The sequence below is a fragment of the Macadamia integrifolia genome, chromosome 2 (assembly GCF_013358625.1).
Source record: "Macadamia integrifolia cultivar HAES 741 chromosome 2, SCU_Mint_v3, whole genome shotgun sequence".
Lineage (NCBI taxonomy): Eukaryota > Viridiplantae > Streptophyta > Magnoliopsida > Proteales > Proteaceae > Macadamia > Macadamia integrifolia.
The window spans coordinates 42,540,535-42,562,117 of record NC_056558.1 but is presented as its reverse complement, the minus strand read 5'-3'; the positions used below and the strand labels follow the sequence as shown (position 1 = coordinate 42,562,117).

Sequence of the window (21,583 nt, the reverse complement as noted above, 5' to 3'; positions counted from 1 at the left end):
GACATAACTTTACCGTCTACCTATTCGGGCCTTATAGGCCAGGCATGGACCTATTTATATTCGGTTGGTCACTGGTCCTTTGATTGTGTTCACACTAATTGGGCTGTTTAAACTATAAACGGACTAATTGGGCTATAGACCGTCAGTGCCTGTAAGTCCCTTAGGCATGGATCTATTTATAATTCTTATTTATTTTTGGGGAAATGTTCTGTTTAGAGCAAGGATTAAAGTATTGGTATCGGTTGTCATATCGGTGTGTCAAAATTAAGATACGTATCAGAGGGTATCGTATCGTATCAGAGATACGCTAAAGATACGCACATAAATGTATAGGAAACACTTTTACATACAAAAATAGTTAAAAAAAGTTATATATATAACATGTATTATGCATAAACAGTAAATTGAGAGTATCGCACTAAGAATCCAAGGTTTGTAGTTGTCTCATAAATGTAAAATCCTTGTTCCCAACTTTGACTTCTACTTTAGTTAGAGAGAAAAATGGTTGGCAGCAACTTTGGAACAATAATACCTCAAAAAATTGTGTTTTTTCTAAAAATTTAACCATTTTGGTCATTTTATAACTGTATCGATACGTATCGGTGTGTATCGGTCGATACATATCGATACGTATTGATACATATTGATACGTATCGATACATATCGAAACGTACATTTTACTTTAATTTTAAATTTTTCATAGAATATCGGTACGTATCGGTGAGTATCGGTGTGTATCGTAAGATACGTATCGATACAAAAGGGTTTTAAAAATTGTATGTATCGTATCGGTTAGTATCGTATCAGTAAAGGTTGATACGGATATGTATCGGTCGATATGGTACGATACGGACCGATACTTTAAACCATGGTTTAGAGCATGGCTCCTACGCCTTTGCAAGACCCAATCAGTGCCCTTTTTGGAATTTTGAATTATTTTATTTTAGAGAATTTAAATAAAATAATCAATGTGCCTAGGTATGGAGTACATCTGTAAGCATTTTATTTTTATTTTGAACATGTGAAACATGGAAATCTTTTTTTGTTTTTTTGGGAGGAGGTGAATAGGAAAGATGTGTCATGTAATCTCCAGTGATTGAACTTTGACATTAGAGTACTTTACCGAGTTGCAATGGTAGAAAAATGTGTTTTGGAGAAAAAAAAATGGTTAAACAGCTGAAACCTTGAGTTCGCTACATGCTTCAGGACAAGACCTTCTCATGTGCATCAGTCCCTCCAGTGCACATTGGACAGTTGGGAGACACTTGGGGTGTGTGACGTGATGTTGTCAACCGTCCAATGTGCAGTGAAGAGATTTGGGTCCATCTACAGTTTTGAGTGGGTTGGTAACTTTATACTCTATCAAGAAAAAAGAAAAGAGAAAGAAAAGGACAAACTTAATTATAGATTTAAGGATTAATAATCCACTGCATCTGTTTACTTTATTATGGCCAATCGTGATGATAGACATATCTATTACATTGGAATTGGATCTTCTATTGTGCACCAGGGTGTTTGGCGTTTAGACGTGCCTTGGGCTGCGTGTGATTGTTTTGGGCTTCGTATTTGAGTATTTTTGGCCGTTGGATGCATATCAGATGCTCTATTGCATCATAGAGGAATTCAATCATTATTACACACATTTGGTATCGATATATGCATCATACCAGATATGATGGGTATCAGTTTAGTATACGTCGTACTGATGGTTTTGCTTTAAAAGATATTGATACCTTAGGTTTTGCTTTAAAAGATATTGATACCTTACCGTGTCGGTGGATGATCCATGTGTATACCCATACCAATACACAGAGGCTGATATGGCTAATACTGAACCAATACCTAAAACTGAAATAGCACCAAGTTTCACCGCTTCTACTGATACGGCCCGAAGTCAGTATTTTATGTTGTGTTTCTCCACTTGTTTCCATGATTCAACCCTTCATGTGATGACACTGTTTTTTGGTGCACAAATTCTCTTTCATAGCCATTAAGAATGTTTAGAGGCACTTATGAAAACAAAAGGACATGTCTTCATGAGCCGGGTATATAGAAGGTGCGTGAAAATCTTCTGCAGTCATTGCATCGATGCAGTGAGCATTGGGTGGCTGGGAGTCCCTTGGGACATATATTCGGATGTTCTCAGTCGCCGGATGCTCACTGCACCTCACCGTTCACTGCAGACAATTTGAACCCAAACCAAGCCATGAAAAGACGCTCATGTCTTAGCTTCACCTTCACATATGTGGATGTAGGGTAAATTAAGAGGTAGCGTTTACCCATTTTTTTATGTTTTCCTTTCTCCCAACCGAGAAACAATATGAACTTCTGATATTTTTGTCATTTCCCATTTTCATGACCTTCAAAAATGAAGAAGCATATTTGAAGAAAGTATATAGTTTCTAGTCATTTGTTGGTCACAAGGGTAAAGATTACATATATTTGCCCCTCCCTAATCCTACAACAGTGGGAGCCTCTTGCACTCGGTTGCTCCATCTCCAGTTTCTATTATGATACACCATTCAACTTCGTCTTACTTTCAAAGAATTTCCTTGGAACGGAAATCCTGATATCATATTTTTAGGATATCACTTTGGGAGTCGAGGTAACTGTTATGTTGGGATGGCTTAAAAATAGCTCAATCAAAGTTCGTCTATTGTTGATGTTTTACAATATTTGGCAATTTCATCTAAAGTAACCAATTCAAGCTGTAGAATGTATCACTGGGTCTGCTTTGTGGTGCTATAAAGCTTACAGAAGGACCCTCTTCCTCTAAACTTTCTATAGTTCTATAGTACAATAATGGAGGAGACAGAGAGGTGCATGTACACAATAGGACAGTTTCCGGCCCCTTGATGAACAGTAAAAGCTATTATTCTGCTACTAGAGAACAAATAAGTTTCACAAGTCCCATTTTTGAACATAACCAGACTGTCAATCTGAAATCATTCCAGATACAGAGATTTGAGTCTTTTGACTGAGATTTGAATGTATTTTTACCTAAAATGAAACAAATTAGTCTTCAACAAGAGACATCATTAACAGAAACACAGGTTAAGTTTGTTCAGGAGAAAGAGAGGAGATGATTGCTAGCCTCAAATATTTAACCTGGAAAAGGAGGAGACACAAACTCATCACATAGAAAAGTAAGAATATATATATAGTAGTACCTGCAGGAAACTTAAACTGAATAAATGAAGCAGATGAGGCCAAGAGCTTCAGTTTTATTTCCTCTTCCTTTTGCTAGCTATGCATAGAGACCAGACAAATCTGACGGCCACCATGATTCTCCCCCGGCCGGACCCACCACCTCCATTATGTCTCCCTCCCCACTGCAACTCATTTTCATTTTCAGATGATGATGACAACCCACATGCCATGTACGTAAATCATACCTTCATCCTCATCCCCATTTTTCCGTTCATGGTAGCCACCTCTTCTCTCGTCCTTGATCCAACCCACATTGAAAAACTCCGATGGTGACATCTGCATCCTCTCAATTTGAAACCCATAATCCTGTCGACTTGAAATCCATAAATATAATTGTTAGGGACTTGGGTAAAACTTATCCTTAAAAAACTTACAAGAATATCCCAGACTGGCCCACAACCATCACCACCAGTACATAGATCAAGACCGTTTGATTAATGACAGATAGATGAGTTGGAGCATCATACTTGTGTTATTTAACTGTGCAGCTCATTAATAATGAAATGAAGGTAGAGGAGAATATATAACAAGGAAGAAGTGCCTGAAGTCTTCAGTTAACAAGTGTAGACCTCTCAATATGGCCTCAAGCATGGAACAGCTTCCTCCAAGTTACAGGAGACGAGATGAACCGGATTTCAATCTAAGAGAATGGGCTCTGAAAGCTCGTATTAGCAGGGAGAGTACTAAGTCAAGAAGGTATTCAGCTTCAAATATCACTAGTTTCAGAGAAGATGCTAGGTCTTTTAGATCAAACGCAACCATCGCAACCATCTCTAGCACTGTTTCTTCCCCTGGTTACACCTTAAAAGGTACTACCTCTTAAACTCTCTCTCTCTCTCTCTATCTAAATGTAGTATATGATTTGTCTTCAATGCTTCTCACTTTCTCATAATTCTTCACAGATGAGATTGACCCATCCACTTACACGTTCACAAGTGCTCTCAAAGGTAATTTTAGACTAGGAATGGTAATGCTTATGACTATCTAGTGTTCTTAAAGCTTTTTAGTTTTTGATGCGGAAATGGTTATGGTTTTATGTAGCTTTGCAGACAAAATCAGGATATGGTTATGGTTGGGAATGCTTGTCACCTGATGGTTTTGCTCTAAACTCTAAGTGGAATGAAGCAGAGAAGTATATCTGCAACCCACTTTCAGGAGAATTCCCAAAGGAGTGCTTATCTGCCAAAACTCTAAGTGGAAGATCATTTCCTACTTTAACAAGTAGATTCACTGTGTCTGGGCCTCTTGTTTACTCCTACCATAGTCGCCTACCTCAAACCAAGCCTACCACAACACAAGAAGATGAAACTGAATTTCCAAATCAAGGTCCAAATTGTTTCAATTTTTTTTCTTCCTTTCTTGTCTAAGGGTTATTCTCTTAGAGTTTCTGAAATTTCCTTTTTCAAATATATATATATATATATTTTTGGTGGGTTTTGAATGTAGACAAGAAAATGGAAAATATGAATACTGTACATGTGGGCACTCAAAGTACACCACCTGATCTCAGCTCAAGTAGTCCAAGCCCAACTTCAACACCTTCCATTAAAGAGAGACCATTGAAGTCCTGTGAAGGTGAAGGGGGAGAGTCACCAAACTTCAGCTCAAAACCCAAATCAGAGGAAGATCAGGTATGCCCATAAGAAACCCATGTGTAGATTGCTCTTGTGTATTGAATATTTTATGGATAAACAAATGAAATGGAATTAGAGTCAGATAAAACAGGAATAAGGGAATAGATAGTTTAAGCTTACTAAACCCCATCAGTTATATTTCATCATAGTGAGGGAATCTCATGGGCACAAAATCTAAGGGAATAGATAGTTTAAGATACTAAACACTATCATTGTCTGAGTTTAGGTTCCCAAATGGCACACTGTAATAACCTTGGGGAGCATTGGAAACATGGCTGATCCAATTGGGGGTTCACAACTTGTGGATACAGACCATCCAATGGACTCCATTCAAAAAGATATCCTGACAAAGTCCCTATTGAATCATGAACCCTTCTTCACTGCAAACAAGTATTTCTCATATGGGCCATCCCAAACCTTGTGAAGACTTATGGGAATAGCCGAAAGCTCCCTGTGAGGAATTTATTCAAAAATCAATTGATTAAAAAAAAAAAACTACTTAGTCATGTGGTCCTTGCATCAATACGGGTCCAATGAAAGACACAGGGTCATCAACAAGGGATGGTTATTTTGTATTTCACATGGGTGGGGCCATCATTTCACCCTTCTTTGTCTAGGTACAAGACCACACGATCAAGAAATGGATCCCTCAAACCCCCCCAAAAAAAAAAAATAATAATAATAATCAGTTAACTCCTGCAAGTTCGACCATAGGACACGTGCCTTTCAACTGTTGGATGGAGGTGGGGGTAGAAGTACAATAACACATGCCTTCTCTATGATCGTGCATAAAACCTTTTACGGTAATCATTTGTTATAAGCTACACTCACCAAGCCTTGAATTATTGACCAGAATTAATATTTTCCCAGCTAATACATGGATAAATTAAACTTGCACACCTGCGACATTTGTTTTTTTTTGGTAATGACAATGATACCGTAGCCAGTATGGAAAAGATATATAAACCAAAAGAACCTCAAATTTGTTTTGACAGATAAACATTACATAAATAGACTTATTTTTGAAGTATATTGGCCACTAGGGATGAGTATAAGGTTATGCTTATCTGTAAATAGAAACTTACTTGAGACAGTAAAACTCAAGAAGGATTTCTAACAGGGATTACTAAAATGGGTATGAATAATAATGTTGCAGATAGAAGTGAAAGAATCCATGGAAGAAACAGAAGAAGGAAAGAAAGAAGAGAGAGAGGAAGAGGAGGAGAAGGAAAAGTGCAAATGGAGGCAAGGAGGTTGCTTGTCGTGGAGGAGTTTGTGGAGGGGAAGAAGGCAGAGAAGTAAACAAAGACCCAGATGGCTGGTTTTTTTTGGAAAGAGGAATATATCTAAAAAAGTAGGGAGTGAGAATTGAAAAAGAAGCTGGGCGGGGGAGAAAGAAAGAAAGAATTGGGATTGAGGAGATTCCATTATTCCTTTCTTTCTCTTTTTCAGCAAAAGATTTTGAAAGTTAGTGGACAGGGAAATTAAGGGCAATCATGATAGTGCAGAGGTGAAAGGTGGCCTTATTTTTTGTCTAGTCTAGTTATGTTTGGCTGTCTGTTTTTTTGGTAAAATGCTGTGGCTGTCTGTTGTGGGCACTGAAAGCTGACGGTTCACATGCAAATGGTAGAGCTTTGGAAGGAATCTCTCTCTCTCTCTCTCTCCCTCTCTCTCTCTCTCTTATATGTGTCTGTGTATAAGTTCAAATTTTCAAAATGTAGACTTGATGTTTGACTGAGATTATTTTTAATTTTTTATTTTTAAAATTTTTTTTTTGGGTGGGGGAAACTACATGATAATCTAATATTGGATTTTCATTGATTACAAAATTACCTATCAATGTTTATTTTAACAAAAAATACTCTAAAGTCTAAACAAGTATTGATGGATTACGAAAATACCCAAAATAATGACCATTGTATCGATTCTTTTATATTTGTCTTTTAGTCATTTTACAAGATGTATGGCCCCTGCACAATAGTGACATGCACAAATCGAGAAATGGTCAAATAAAAAAAGATTATCGCATTATTGTATTGTCATACTTTATCTTTTATATCCGAACTTGATTGGACAAAATTATTGGTAGGAATCTTTCATATATATATGAGTTCAAATTTTCAAAATGAAGACATGATTTTTTATTAAGATTTTCTTAGTATTTTTTTTGTTGGGGGGGGGGGGTGTGGAACTACATGATTATTTAATATTGGATTTCCATTAACAAAATTACCCTATCAATGTTTATTTTAACAAAAACACTAAAACAAATGGGATTATGAAAATACTCAAAACAATGAATATTGTTCGATTTCTTCGTATCTCTATTCAGTCTTTTTGTCAAGATGTATTGCATTATTGTACTGCTGTATTCTTTATCTTCTGTATCCGAACTTGCTAGAGCATAAAATTATTAAAAAGTTCTCTCTCTCTCTCTTGAAATTAAGACTTGATTTTTTACTGAGATTTTCTCGGGTAAATTGTTATTTTGGAAAAACTACATGATTACCCAATATTAGATTTCCATTTACAAAATTACCTATCTTATCATTGTTTATTTTAACAAAAGCACTCAAAACAAGTAATTTTTTTTTGTACACTCGAAACAAGTTTTGAGATTACGAAAATACCAAATACAATGAATGTTGTATTGATTCCTTCATATCTCTCTCTTTTTCTACCCAGATGTATCGCATTATTGTACTATCATACCTTTTATATCCTTACTTGGCAGAGCACAAATAGTTATGGATGGGTGCACTAAAATCCAATTCATCATCAGCACAACCACCACTGGCTGAATCTGATTGGTTCTCAGGCGACTAGTCCATCTCTAGCCCCGTCAAAGGTGCATATTTCTTCTTCACCGCTTTCTCAATCCGACATGCCAAAAGCTTCTACTGCTCTAACCTTGATGTCGCCCTCTTCTAGCTAGAAGCCCTACTCAATCATCACTAATCTCTACTCTGCCAAGTCCCTCTCCTTCATCAACACCACACCCCACTACCCAATGCTGACATGGCACATAAGCCGCATCAGTTTACATTCTCCCACTTGGTTTATATTATCACGTGCCAAGTAAGCATTATAAGTTCAAATTGAATGTATGACCATACTGAAATTTTTCAAAAGGGAGTATCACAATGTTCGAAATGAAAACTTTAACCCACGAATGATGGTGGTCCAAGTTGTCGATATTTAACTTTTCCCTTCTATGTATCATGATGGATTGTTATTCTCAAAACCAACCTTTATGTGGTAGATGAGACTTTATTGAATCAACGCAATTGTTAATTCATGCTCCAAATCATAGATTTCCCTGCAACATAATGAGATTACCAATACATAAGTAATGACATGAAAAACTAAATGGTTGAGGGCTTTATTTGGAATCGTATACCATACATTGCAATGCCCTAAGTAAAATCTCAAGTATCACAACTATAGATTACATAAACTCTTAAATGTAATCTCAAGTATCATATACTACATATTGCAATAGTCTAAATATGATCAATTGCTACTCGACGATCCTAAATGTTTTTTTAATACCCACTGTTGCAACATTGTCATCGAATACTTGAATAGGCGTTCTATTAAAAGTTATCACCTCGAGATCTATGAGAGACAACCTCATAGCATGATGTACTTATGCTTTCACAATTTGAAGAAGCCATTTTAGTTGCTTAATGCTTCTCCAAGAAGTTCATGTTTCATCGATCTCTCCCAAATCCAAGGGAAAGTGATGTTTCTGTGGAAGCTTCCTTGTGTACTCCCATTAGTACTCACACATGCACATAAACCACATTCCCGGACAAAAAACATTTTCCCTCGTTATAAAAAGGACTCTAGGTCCCTCTTTGTCTTAACCTATGTCATAGTAGTGCTCTTACTGAGACATTGAAGGAGATCAATAGGAAGAAACCAAGAGAACCAAGTTCTTGTTTAAGGGATGGAGCTATGGCTAGTGGGAATTTAGGAATTGATTCTCAACATATGATAGTGAATGGCATGTCATGTTCACTTATTCTTTTGTGTTTATGATTCAGGCATGCATGGCAAGATCCTAATGTTGCTTTTGAGTGTATGAACATCCTACAAGTGATACCAAAGCTTCTGTTTTGGTCTGGCTTTCATCGATCAATATGGAGCTGGAGCGGGATGCCAATATATTGTTACAGATTTATGTAATTTTTTTCCTGTTTTGTTAGGCTAAGTTTCTTTGGAGCTCTTTCTTGTTGATGACAATGCCGAAGGTGGAAAGATGCTCGCAGATCCTCTTCCAAATTTTAGTAGTGCTTGTTTATCCCTTTTGTACTATATTTTTCTCTCTTCATATTTAATATAATTTTTGGATCTTCTAGTGAAAAAAAGCTTGTGTTTTTGAATCGTAGTAATAATCTAATGTATTTTATGGTTAAAATATTTGTTGGTTTCAATTGGGCATGAGAGGCCAATATTGATCAATATGGGATTAAATTATTATTTTACAACTACCATCAAGGAGCTTCAATCTATAGTAATTTAAACTAGGGTTTTGATGGTAAATTAATATATGTCTTATAGTCTATTATGTGATAGGTACATTGGAAGAACTTTTACATAATTATCTAAATAAAATTTTGAGGTTTTGGTTACACATACTTAGTTTTGTATTGAGAATGTGGTATTAAACTAATAATAGTATATTAGGTGGAATCCCAATTGCATTCTACCTCTTCCTAATTTAGTTTCACGAATTATGGTAGCATATATTGAGTTGGCCATCATTTCTTGGGAAAATATCCTTTTGTATTCGAATCTTGATGTGACATGTGATCTCATATTACAAAATTAAGATGTAAGGATAGGTTTGAGTTTTGAATTCAAACACTCTTATCACATTATAACACGATTTTAGGAGTTGGTTATTGATTGGCTTGATTGTGAAAAACCATAATAACCTTTTAATTGATTAAGGATTTTAGGGATTTGATAAGCAATTTAATTTTGTTCTATCTCCTCCTAATCCAACCCATTAATTTGAATCTCTCCTTATCACCTTCAAATTCTTCATCTCCCCTTGGTCTGAGTATGTGAGAAAATCTTTAAGGTATTGAGAAAACCTTAAATGGAGGTGATAGTGGTGGTGGCTATTTACCAAAAAAAAAAGTGGGGGTGGCTAACGTGGGCTTGAACACATTGTTGCCATGGTGAGAAGAACATTTCATGAAAGGAATATCTTCAGATACAATACGTATGAATGTATGATATTGTTCTTCATAACCTTGTTGGCTAGCCGATGCTCTACTTCAACCTTATGCCTGGGTTGTTTAAAGATATTAAAACATTTAACCATATCATAAATGTCCAACAGAAAAATGAAAAAGTTCCCAAGGCCATTCTTCTTCTCCTTGCTTTAACATGTTGGTAAGTCCTTCATACTTAGTCCATGTTAAAGAACAAGAGAAAGAGAGGAGAGAGATAGTTAGGCACGAGAGTTTAACGTGGTTCAGTCAATGGTGACCTCCATCCAAGGAATGTGTTTTCCTTGATACGTATAATGATGATTGTTTATAGAATTTTGGAGTGGTTTTTCTAAACAAGGAAACTATTATTAGCATTGAAACACAATCCTTATCACTAGACTACCTTCCATGCGTGGGCTCCTTTAGGACAATCATGCCACACTGGTCTTTGGTGGAAAGAATCGGATGATAGTTGCCTTCTTCTTTGATTGTGTGATTTATTCTTATAAGCCACCTCAAACTCAAGGGAACTTCAATGACCTTGAGATTGATGATCATCATAGAAGCAAAGCGAGCGTGAGCAAGGGGCTTGGTAAAGATGTCAACCACCTGGTGCTTGGTCGAAATGAAGCAAACATCAAGATTTCATTTGGCAATTTTGTCCCACACAAAGTGGAAATCAATTTCCATATGCCTTGTCCATGCATGGAAGATGGGATTGGCAGTTGTCACACCATAAGATGGAAGCGACAGAAGGAAACATATGTAGTTATTTTAGTAAAGATTGCAGCCACATCAGTTCAGCCGCAACATTAGCAACAACCTTGTACTCAGCCACAGTGCTAGAGCATGCAATGGTGGCCTACTTACGAGAGCTCTAGGTGATTAAGTTGGTCCCATGAAAAATTTCAAAACCACCATTATTGGACTTGCAATCATCAGGACACCTGACCCAACCAGCATAAGAAAAGGCAGAGAGAGCTGGATTTTGGATTGCCATTCAAGAAGAAGACAATGATTAATAGTAGACTTGAGATAGCGTAGGATTCTTTTCACAATAGCCCAATGATCTATGGTAGGACTGCATAAACTGGCATACCTTATTGAGTCATTGACCAAATTGAATATCTGGCTTAGTAAAAATAACATATTTTAATGCACCCACAGTGCTATGATACAAAGTCAGATCAACCATTGGAGTATCAGATTATTCATGCAATATGGAATATTGAGTTCTCAAAGGAGGGACGATCCTATACATGAGGGGCAATGGGAGAAAGGGGAGGACCGGATGATGGGACCGTGGGAGATCAACGAACTATTTAATGGGAGGTAACGATGAAGGGGAAGTAGGGGACGCCAACGGGGATATGGAGGATACCTGTGATGGTTTCGGAGGAGAGGGCATAAGGGCATAAGGGCATGCGTGGTGGATAGGGGCCTAGATGAGGTAGGAGAAGAGGTGGGGAGCCATTTAACAAAGGATTTCCACTGGTCCCCTTAACCTAATGTAAGGGAAGGAGAGGAGAGAGATAGTTAGGCAAGAGAGTTTAACGTGGTTTAGTCAATGGTGACCTAGATCTATGAATTTGTTTTTCTTGATATTATTGCTTTTGACAACCATCTATATAAAAAGATGATTATTTATATAATTTTGGAGTGGTTCCTCTGAACAAGGAAACTATGGTTGGCATTGAAACACAATCCTTATCACTAGACCACCTTCCATGTGTGGGTTCCTTCAGGATAATCATGCCATGCTGGTCCTTGGTGGAAAGAATCAGATGAGAGTGATCATCTCTTCCTCTGATTGTGTGATTTGCTCTTATAGATCAGATGATGCCTTCCATGATTCGTAATCTTCTTGCCTGATGTAGTCCTTTGATAGCTCTTTTGACCTCTGACTCTTGTGCGCCTCCCTGTTTAAATACAAGATAATGATGCATAAATACATATGCCTTTGAGAAAATAACTGAAGCCCGTCCTACCTTGCAAGTCGCAGTATCATTATTATTTCCACTCACTTCGTGGTAAACTGTCTTGAAATAGATTGGGATCAGATAGAAGCAGGGAAAGAATCTTGGATGCAATTTGTTTTGTAAAGATGGCATTCACAAAGGGCACATTCCAACTCCTATGAATGATAGGATCAACTAATAAAGATATTCTTGGGGTTTGGAAATTGTCATCAACATTAATGTGTACGTATTTGGACATTTCAGTAGCCAAGGATCATTCCAGCTAGCTATTAATGGTGTTTCCATGCCAAACTAGTTTTTGAAGAAGATGATGACATAACAAATACTATTCCATGACCAAGAGCTCATGTCCCTCTTGTAAATTTTAAATTGATGAAATATTGCAAGGATTTGGTGATAGTGGCATATCATTTTGCCACGAAAGCTAGAACTAGCCATTCATGTAATGTACTTTTAAACTCCCTACTCCCTACCCCTTATTTTCTAATGCATCCTTCTTAATTTTGAATAATAATAATAATAATAATGATGATGATGATGATGATGATAAAAAATTTATAAAGAGGAGGAAATTTTTTTCTAAACAATTTAAGTATGGGGAAGGGATGCGGCAGCAATGGGGGCATGGGTTCATTTCAAAGAGAGAAGAGAGAGACACAATGGATGCTAGCTTGTGGAATCCAAGCAATGTGCCCAACTAGCTTTTTCCCTTTAAATATTTAGCTACCTTATTAATGAGCGATTGACATTAAAAAATCAGAAGACCTAATACATCTAGAGAAAAAGTTGGGCATGCTAGTTGCCCCGACTATGTCACTTTCTCTCTCCTTTAGAAATGACTCCCATGCTCCTTGCATCCCATCGCTCTCTCCCTCCACTTGGTTGAGCCGCTAGGTCTAGGAAAGCTAGTAGCATGCCTAACCCTCTCTCTACTACTAAACAAGAAACCTAATGGTGGCTAATCCAAATCCCCCTCCCAAATAAAATAAAGGGATAGGGTGGCATTTTCAGTAAGCTAGTCGCATAAGATTAGACACAAAAGGATAAGAGAGTCTTTTTCAAAGAAAAAGAAGTGAGGATAACACATGTTGGACACATTGATGACGAACCCAACTTTTACCTAAAAAAAAAAAAACCCTAACATTGATAAGCAACCGTGACAAGGATTGGAGCACAAAGTGTGGATAAAAGTACCTAAACTCAAAAGAGAAAACCAAATGCCCTTCAATGAATCATGAATGAATACAAATCAATTTCACTTAAAAAAAGAAAAATTCATCTCAAAATCTCATAGTATTTACAATTGACTACGATCTTATGAGACATTTTCACCAACCCCTGCATTGATGGCTTTTCCAACGCCTACCAAACACCCAACAAGGAAAGAAAAAGTAATCGAAAGTTTGGCAAATGAGAAGGACAAAGCTAGCACAAATAAAATTCATACACATAGATTGTCGCTTTCCTTGCCAATTGTGCAAGCCACTCTAGATTTGTTGTTACATATAGGCTGCCTAGCAAACTTCCAACATGCATATATGTGGGGGAGATTTTTCTATCTAACAGCGTGACTCCTATGCGTGAGAGCTGATAAGAATGCATGTAAAAGCATCATAGGAAAAAAATTTATGCCTTTCATTAAAGATGAGGTGGTGATTTCACACCATACTAACCCTAGCTAGTGTAGGCCACCCTCTCGAATAGACTGCTTTTCCAATAATAAGGAACCCCCATTTTTGTCTATCCCCATCTGTCTATCTGTTATTCTTCAATTGTCAATTTGTGGTCCTCTTGAGACATAGACAACTCAATACGTAACACCACTTTTGGCACAAATCATTATTATTGGGTTGCGTGACCACAATCTCTTTTAATGCTCTCCTTCAAACGACATGGATTTTAGCCATAGATAAATTGGTTACCACTCAATACCTCAGGCATCGTAATTTATGTCTGCTTCTAAGTCTTCATTCATCACTTCACGTGTTAGTCTTTGGATCATTCTTCTTCCTTTCTAAGAAGGATGGCCCTTTAAAGTTTAAATTATTTCATGATAAAATTTACTAAAAAAAAATATAAAATTATATATATATATATATTTATCATACTATTATATAAAAGTACGAAGTGACAAATCTTTTACTTGATTACTTTATCCTTTCTTTTTATTTAAATAATATGTTTTTTTCTCGAATCTTTTTATTTCAATAATTTTCTCTACTCTCCTTCTTTCACTGAAATTCCCTCCCTCTTTTCAATAATAGAGTCAAAGAGAGAATTGGGAAAAAAGAATTTAGGAACATGATTTCCTTCTCTCCCAAACTTCTCCCTGGAAAGTGAATATTCATGTACATGAATGTACGTGAACGATCTTGGTCCGTGGATATAGCATTTATTAAATGAGAGAGAAAATATATGCCATATCCACAGACCAGGGTCGTTCACGTACATTCACGTACGTGAATATTCCTTGCAAGTCCCCTTGCGCACATTCTCCCCTTCTCTCTATTCTATACACTCTCCCTTTTTCTTTTTCTTTTTTTGGGTAGAATAATAATTTTCTCTACCCTGCTTTTTTCACTCAAATTTTCCCCCTCTTTCCAATAATAGAGTCAAAGAGAGTTGGGAAAAGAGAATTTAAGAACATGATTTCCTTCTCTCTCCCAAACTCTCCACTTGCGCACAATCTCCCCTTCTCTCTATACACTCTCCCTTTTTTTTTTTTTGGGTAGAATAATAATTTTCTCTACTCCTTCTTTCACTCAAATTCCCTTCTCTTTCTTTCACCAAAAAAAAATTCACATTACTCCCGTCTCTCTCTCTAGGATTTTCATGGTTGCTTCTAATAAAACAGGTTTATTTAGAAAAAATACAAAACGGTCTCTCTCATTACTCCTCACGACTCTTTCTCTCCCTTACTTCTCTCTCTCCCCCTCTCTACTAGGATTTTCATGGTTGCTTCCACTATCGTGAGATTAAAACAGGTTTGTTTACCAAAAAAAAAAAAAAAAAGAGTAAAAAAGGTTTGCAAAAGCTTCAAATACAAAACGGTGCTAGGTTGTAATATCTCTCTCTCTCTCTCTCTCTCTCTCTCTCTCTCTCTGTGCCTTAGTACTCTATGTTCTACAAAGTACTCTTGCACATAAGGAACCTTTGTTTTCAGGATCCAGCTGCTGAGGACGATGATAATGACACTGCTATCTTTGATTTTTTTATTTTTTATTTTTTATTTTTTTGTGTGTTTTATCTCCAATGAATTCATGTTTCTATAATGATTTCCTTTTGTATTTTTCTGATCAATTGGGTGATATTTTTCTGACCAATTTGTATTTCAATTCGATAAATATCGTTTTATAGAATTCAAATATGTCCAATCGAAAGTACGGGATTTGCAAGGCAAGTGTTCGATGAGATTCCAATGCAAGATATGGTCTCTTGGAACTCAAATGGTGCATTTAGTAACGTTCTATTGGAACGTTTATGGAGTTTTTTGGTTCTATTGGAACGAAAAAACAGAACAAAGCGTTGGTGCATCATAGACGGAGTTTCCGTTTTTTTGGAACAAAAAGTGAAAAAAGAACAATAGAAACTGGAATTGACGGAACGGCAAATAGCTGTTGCATCTTCCCAATTTTGTTTCAAATAATAATAAAAAGAAAATTTGTTTGGGTGATTCTAGGGAAATCATTCCCGATAAACTTGTCTTCCGTCCTAGCTCTTCATTTTTACAATTTCATGCAAAGAGAGGAGAGAAGACCTGCGTTTTGAAACCGTTTCAAAAACAGATTCACCAAACACCATTTTTTCGTTTAAAAACAGCGTTTTGACATAGACTGAAATTTTCTTTGGTAACGCAGCCAAAGATATTTGGGTATGAAAACGGAATATTGAGAAAGGTTAATGGATATTCTTTTCTTTTTTAAATTAATTTGGATGTTTTTTTTTATCAAGTAGTTCAATGCGATAATATTCACTTCATGGCATAGAATTTCACAAGGTTCTTTTTCTGAATTTCCATTGGCTTGTGCTCCTTGCAACACTAGGCTACATGGCAATTTGTTCGATTCATGCATATTGTTTTTCTATGCTTTAAATGCTCTGCAGTCAACGAAGTAGATATATGTAGTGTCATGTGTAATGCTTTTGAAATACCATAGAGATTATGCATATAATAATGAGTGATTTACATCCCTCTCCCCTGTAGTTTGCGTTTATTCCACCCCCTTCCCCTATGTTTTAAAAAATCTCACATACCTCATCTGTCAGATAACTCGGTTAGTAAACTGTTAATTGTGGATGTTAATGAGTGTGATGAGGATGTTGGTGGTATGGCACAGAGAGTACATGATCGTGTGGAGATCCGTGGGGAAAAACAAACAATTAGAAGGCTTTCTGGTGCATGCAAAACCATCACTGGAGCAACAAGTTGTGGTAGTAGTGGTTCTGTTGGGTCAGCAAATGCTGTTGCAAATGCAATTGACAAAAGGAAAGCATCTGCTAATGCTACTGCTATTGTTGTGAAAGGAAGAGCAACTGGTACAGGTGTTGCAAATAGTATTGACCCGATCAAGGAATCTGATACAGGTGTTAAAGTAGAATCGTACTTTAACATCCACAACTAACGGTTTACTAACCGAGTTATCTGACAAGGGATGTATATGGGATTTTTTAAAACATAGGGGAGGGGGGGGTGGAATAAACGCAAACTACAGGGAAGGAGATGTAAATCACTCTATAATAATCAGTAGGATTTAGCTATTATGTCGAGTGGCACATTCTAGGAACATAGATTAACAAAATGTCAAAAAAAAAAAATATCATAGATTTTAGAGTTCCGAGATGACAAGTCATCATTGTAGTATATAGAGTTATTTATTTATTTATTTTATGGAACGATTTAATTGAGGTAGTAAAGAAGCTCACCACCTGCTTGAAGTAAATCACTAATGAGCTTATTGGAACCATACTTCTTTTCTTTTTATATATTATTTAGTTATACTCTTTTTATTACCTATGATGAAGGGAGGACATAGGAGAGCTCTTAAGTTACACTTCTGATTTTTGTATGAAGTGTGGAGAAGCAATATTCTTTTATTGCCACTTGTTTATTTTCCACGTGTCACCTGAGCATTTAATAGGTTTAATATCAAATGCTTGATAAAAAATCTAGCCTTTGCAGGTGACAAAAACGGGATCAAAACTCTTCATATGTTAGCAATCACGCTCTTCGTTCAAAAGAGAGAAATGTAACATATTCCTTCTTCATTCCATTGGCACTGTTAGAATTAGTAATCTACTTTTGTATGAGCATCTTTGATCTGTAACTATTAATTTTTTGTCTTTTATTCTATTGAGAATTGATTATATAGTGGATGAATGAATCGCTATTCCATCGAATTCTCATAACACAGCCATAGAGACAGATCTAGAGGACCCTTGTGAAACTGAAAATTAACATAGTATTTTGTAAGAGAATAACTTTCTATTCTTCTACCATGTTCTTGCCTACATCAATGTATGCTATTCATCTGTAATATTAATCTCTCTTTTCATTTTGTGTATTTATTTTCCAACTGTTCATAACATAATCCAATTAAGGCAACCGTCCACACAAAACAATGGCATTTATGATATGTAAACAACCAAAGATCATTTTCATGGAATGGAATCAAATAGATCAGTTCTATAACAACATTTGTTGGATTTGAGATGAATCAAATTTGTTTGTCTAAACTTCTGTCACAGAGAGAGGGGTATTGAGAGACAGGTTAAAGGAGAGAACATTTTCCAGATTCAATGGTGCTTGCGGAAAGCGGGTTAGTTCATTATGGAGGGAGAAGAACCTCAGAGGCGAAATGATGGATTTTTGCATGGTGGTTTGATTTCAATCTTGCTTGAAGGGAGGGGAGTGTGGAAGAAGAAGATCCTCAGTGAGACCAGCTCTCAGTATGGAAGGTGGATAGGATTAAAGAAAATGGCGTATAAAGAGAGAACCCCTCTCATGTTTGCTTCTATGTTTGGAAGCATTGAAGTATCGGCTTACATCTTGAAACATGGTGGTAATGATTGTATTGCTAACCTTCACTATGCTGCTGCTCCTTGTTATGTTTATTCGCTTGAGAAGGAAAACTCTGCATCTAAATATGGTCTAGAGGCAATTAAAAAAGACATTTTCTTTTCTTTTCTTTGGGCAACCAACACATATAAATATTTCTTTTCTTTTCTTTTCCTTTCTTCTCACTCTCGATTTAATAATTAGGATCACCAACCACAATTAGCCCCCAATCTAAATACTTCTAGGTATCCAATTTACTCCAACATTTCAACACTATTTATATGAAACATCAGTAAAAATAATATAACTTAGAAAAAACTGAAAAATCTTTTAGACGTTTCAAGTTGAAGAAGTTGAAGATATTGAAGATATTGTTACACAATTTACACTCGTCCATTTCATTTCAGATACAAGACATCATCCTCTTCTCATTTTGATGGATAATCTGGTCTGCAGCTTCAAGCAATCATAAACATCCATCCATTCAAGAATATATGGGATATTTATCCACAAAATGCATAATACTTTCATGATATATGGTAACCATCAGTTTATAGTCATGCACAATAAATGTCAGTATTTAGATGGAACACAAGCGCATGGCATATTGTATAGGATTGACATGTAAACTATAGGAGAATGAGCCAAGTCCAGGCCAGTGTAGACTGTAGACAGGCCAGGTAACTAATCACTAACAATGAGTGAGGTCCTTCATGCTCCTCTTCAGTTGGGTCCCATTGACATCTCTGATAAAGGAGTACGAAGGAGCTCATCATTGGCCTTGAGCCAGTCCACACAGGACTGGATGCGGATTCTATTAGATTGGCAGTCCAGTACTGTCATTCCTCTTCCTCAAGGTATAACAATTTACTTGAAGGGGACCTGAACACATAAGTCTTACAAAAATACAATTCCTAAACAGACCAAATTATTAGGTTCTCTTTCACAAATCTTGGCGATTTGTATCAGTAAGAGTGAGCCAGCTTGCCCAAAGCTCAGCTTCGCAGGTTTAGCTACATGAGTAGAACGATTATATTCTGATATTGCAGTAAAGCATGGCTGCTTCTATCTCGAACACCATAATTTATAATCTATACACACACACACACACAAGTATCAGGACTGGATTTGGGCAAGATAACCCAGTCCAGCCTGGGATTCAATTGATCTTCTTGAAGAAATTTTCTGACTAGGTCATTCTAGCCTATTAATGCCCAAACTTGATCCAACTGGTTGCAATCTGCTCAGTCAAGTCAACATGGCATTGGCGGAGCTATATCCAAGTATTCATAATAGCTGATTATCGTGTCTGCACAAGAAAAAACCTGGGGAGAGGGGGTGATGCGCAGAAATACATGAGAACTTCTAGATGTCGCTGAACCTCGTGTGTTTTCATGTTTGCTTGTATGAAAGATGGATATGGTCCCAATTTTAGATGAATTTAAACTCCATTCACCTGCAAGGAAATAAAATCTATCCCAAGGAAGTGAGAACTTTCAGACTTTTCAGAAGAGTCCAACAAAGATGCACAACCAATTTTCTTGTACATCTTTAATTTACGAAATTTGTTTTGAAAATTTTTAGTAATTAAAGCTTTACATTTTTAGAAAATCCAATAACTACTTATCATAAACCCAAACATTACTTTATAGATGAACTTTATAATGTTTTCAGTAAATTTTGTAGGTTAAGTTTTTGAGTCACGTTTGATTCAGGATTTTTGTTTCAGTAGTTTAGAGCTGGAATTTCTGCTCTAGTTGAAGTTGACTCAAGTTTGAATCCAAGTAGGAGTTGATTTCATCTTGAATTTTAATGGACTTAGTTAAGTCAAATAGGATTCAACTTCATTTAGTCAGAGAATAGAATCCTCAAGGAACAGGAACATTGAAATGAGGTAGAAATTGAAGCAGAAAGAAAGGCACAGGATTATAAATAAGCTTGTAATCAGCTTATATTTATGGTTTTGGGGTGAAAACATCTCTCTTTCTATGGTTTGATGGTCAAAAGTCAAAACTCAATACTGAGAACAGTCCTCTTCCCATCTTATATCTTCTTCTATTTCAGTTTCTCAGCAGAATTCAAGTCAGTATTTTCTTTAGTTAATAAGCATCTATTTGAGGTTGTCATATACCTTTTCCAGTAAGGGCCAATACCTGCTGGTTAATCAGCTAAGCTGAAATACATCAAAGATAATAACTTTAGGACTGACCTTTTTTTTTTGACACCCAGGGGATCTTTGACCTGACTAGTCCCTGGGGTCACTATGATACCGCTTACACAGGACCGGGTCAGTCCGAGATGGAAACTCTCGTGCGGTGGCCCCAAGAAGTTAGGTGCAGCAGCGAAGGTTTGATAACGGGACCTCGCTTCCTAAGGCGGAGTACCATGTCTCCTCCAAGCCAACTGCGCTAACCCTTTGCGGTTACTTTAGGGCTGGCTTGATCATCAATTCAGTGCAAACAAATGTTACTACTGCTTTGCTTCTTCCGACAGATTTATGTATAAGCATATTTTTTTCTCATAAAAAGGGAAAAAGCTGCCCATAGTTAGCCTTGGAAACCCAAAATAAGTTTCTCAGATTGATTGGCCTTTTCAAAGTACTATTCTATTGTCTATCCAGCTGGATTTAAACATTATGTGACATTTACAAGAAAGTAACATAAAGGGGAAAAACAAACAGGAAAGTGAAGTGAAAATCTCATTCTGGTACCTAGAGTTTTGTGTTGGATATAAGCCGGACTTCGTACAGATCATTGTCACCCTTCCCTGCACCAATACATTTGAAAAACAGAATTTAGAGGATATTTTTAGATTAACAATGTATCAATAATTTTCAGCATTCAGAGTACACCAATTTGTAATAATGCATCTAAAACTCACCAACTTCAGCAGTGATTCCCGGTCCAAAGAATGATGCAAATTTTGCCTGAAAATTCATCATTAATAACTTGCAAATCAATACCTAGTTATTTTTTCTCATTTTTGGAATTTAAGATTACTGGCAGAGACCACAATCAGTTGCATCTCAACCAAAGGCTGCACTTGCCATCTAAAGAAATGAACCACAAATACGATGGTCTAGAAAAACAACAGATAACAGTTGCCGGAAGAACCTATTTATTTCTTACCATGATGTCCTCAAGAAAGAAAACTTATCCTTCAGGTTTTGGTCAATGGAATACAGTGAAATGTAGTCTTCTGCAAGTTCAGATAATTAATTCACCTGTCTCTTTTCAAAATCGGACAACTGCAGAGATTTAGCCTCAAACACCAGTACTAAACAGTACTTGCCATCTTCAGTGACCTGGGAAGCAGTGGATGCTAACATAAGAAGGCAGCTGATAGGGACTAATGTTGGCATTATAAAAATTTTGACGAGTCTAAAATCAATTTACATATAAAAAATTCAATGTGAATGCTTAACTTCTACAAACACCCAAAAGAATACAAATCCTTCCTTCCCCCCCACAACCACCC

At 36.5% G+C, this 21,583-nt stretch overlaps 2 protein-coding genes and 1 long non-coding RNA gene across 8 annotated transcripts in view; 1 reads left to right on the top strand and 2 right to left on the bottom strand.

Moving 5' to 3' along the window:
- Positions 1-2,852: 2,852 nt before the first annotated feature.
- On the bottom strand, positions 2,853-3,308 carry LOC122072282. Its single transcript, XR_006138373.1, has 2 exons — positions 3,171-3,308; positions 2,853-3,000 (listed from the first exon to the last, which is right to left on the bottom strand). It is a non-coding gene; the product is annotated as an uncharacterized LOC122072282 (long non-coding RNA).
- A 344-nt stretch (positions 3,309-3,652) lies between these two features.
- LOC122072280 lies at positions 3,653-9,237 on the top strand. Of its 4 annotated transcripts, XR_006138372.1 has the most exons (6): positions 3,653-4,019; positions 4,113-4,157; positions 4,252-4,536; positions 4,657-4,841; positions 7,579-7,692; positions 8,894-9,237. XR_006138372.1 is itself a non-coding variant. In XM_042636865.1 (5 exons), exons 1-5 carry the CDS (start codon positions 3,788-3,790, stop codon positions 8,912-8,914), a joined length of 768 nt encoding a protein of 255 aa, XP_042492799.1. In that variant the 5' UTR covers positions 3,653-3,787; the 3' UTR covers positions 8,915-9,237. The 4 variants fall into 4 exon arrangements, 3 of the variants coding, with proteins under 3 accessions (XP_042492799.1, XP_042492798.1, XP_042492797.1); XM_042636865.1 differs by lacking the exon at positions 7,579-7,692; XM_042636864.1 differs by lacking the exon at positions 8,894-9,237 and having other exon boundaries at positions 7,579-8,017.
- A 9,192-nt stretch (positions 9,238-18,429) lies between these two features.
- Positions 18,430-21,583, bottom strand: part of LOC122071893 (thylakoid membrane protein slr0575) — a 15,900-nt gene continuing 12,746 nt past the window's right edge. The window contains exons 7-10 of one of the 3 annotated variants that reach the window (XM_042636356.1): positions 21,330-21,410; positions 20,987-21,032; positions 20,817-20,872; positions 18,430-18,556 (exon numbers count right to left, since the gene is read on the bottom strand). In XM_042636356.1, coding sequence (XP_042492290.1) covers positions 20,817-20,872; positions 20,987-21,032; positions 21,330-21,410 — 183 coding nt within the window. In that variant the 3' untranslated portion in view covers positions 18,430-18,556. Of the gene's footprint in view, positions 18,557-19,149; positions 19,580-20,816; positions 20,873-20,986; positions 21,033-21,329; positions 21,411-21,583 lie in introns of those variants that run through there. The other 2 variants (XM_042636355.1, XM_042636354.1) reach the window with 2 other exon arrangements.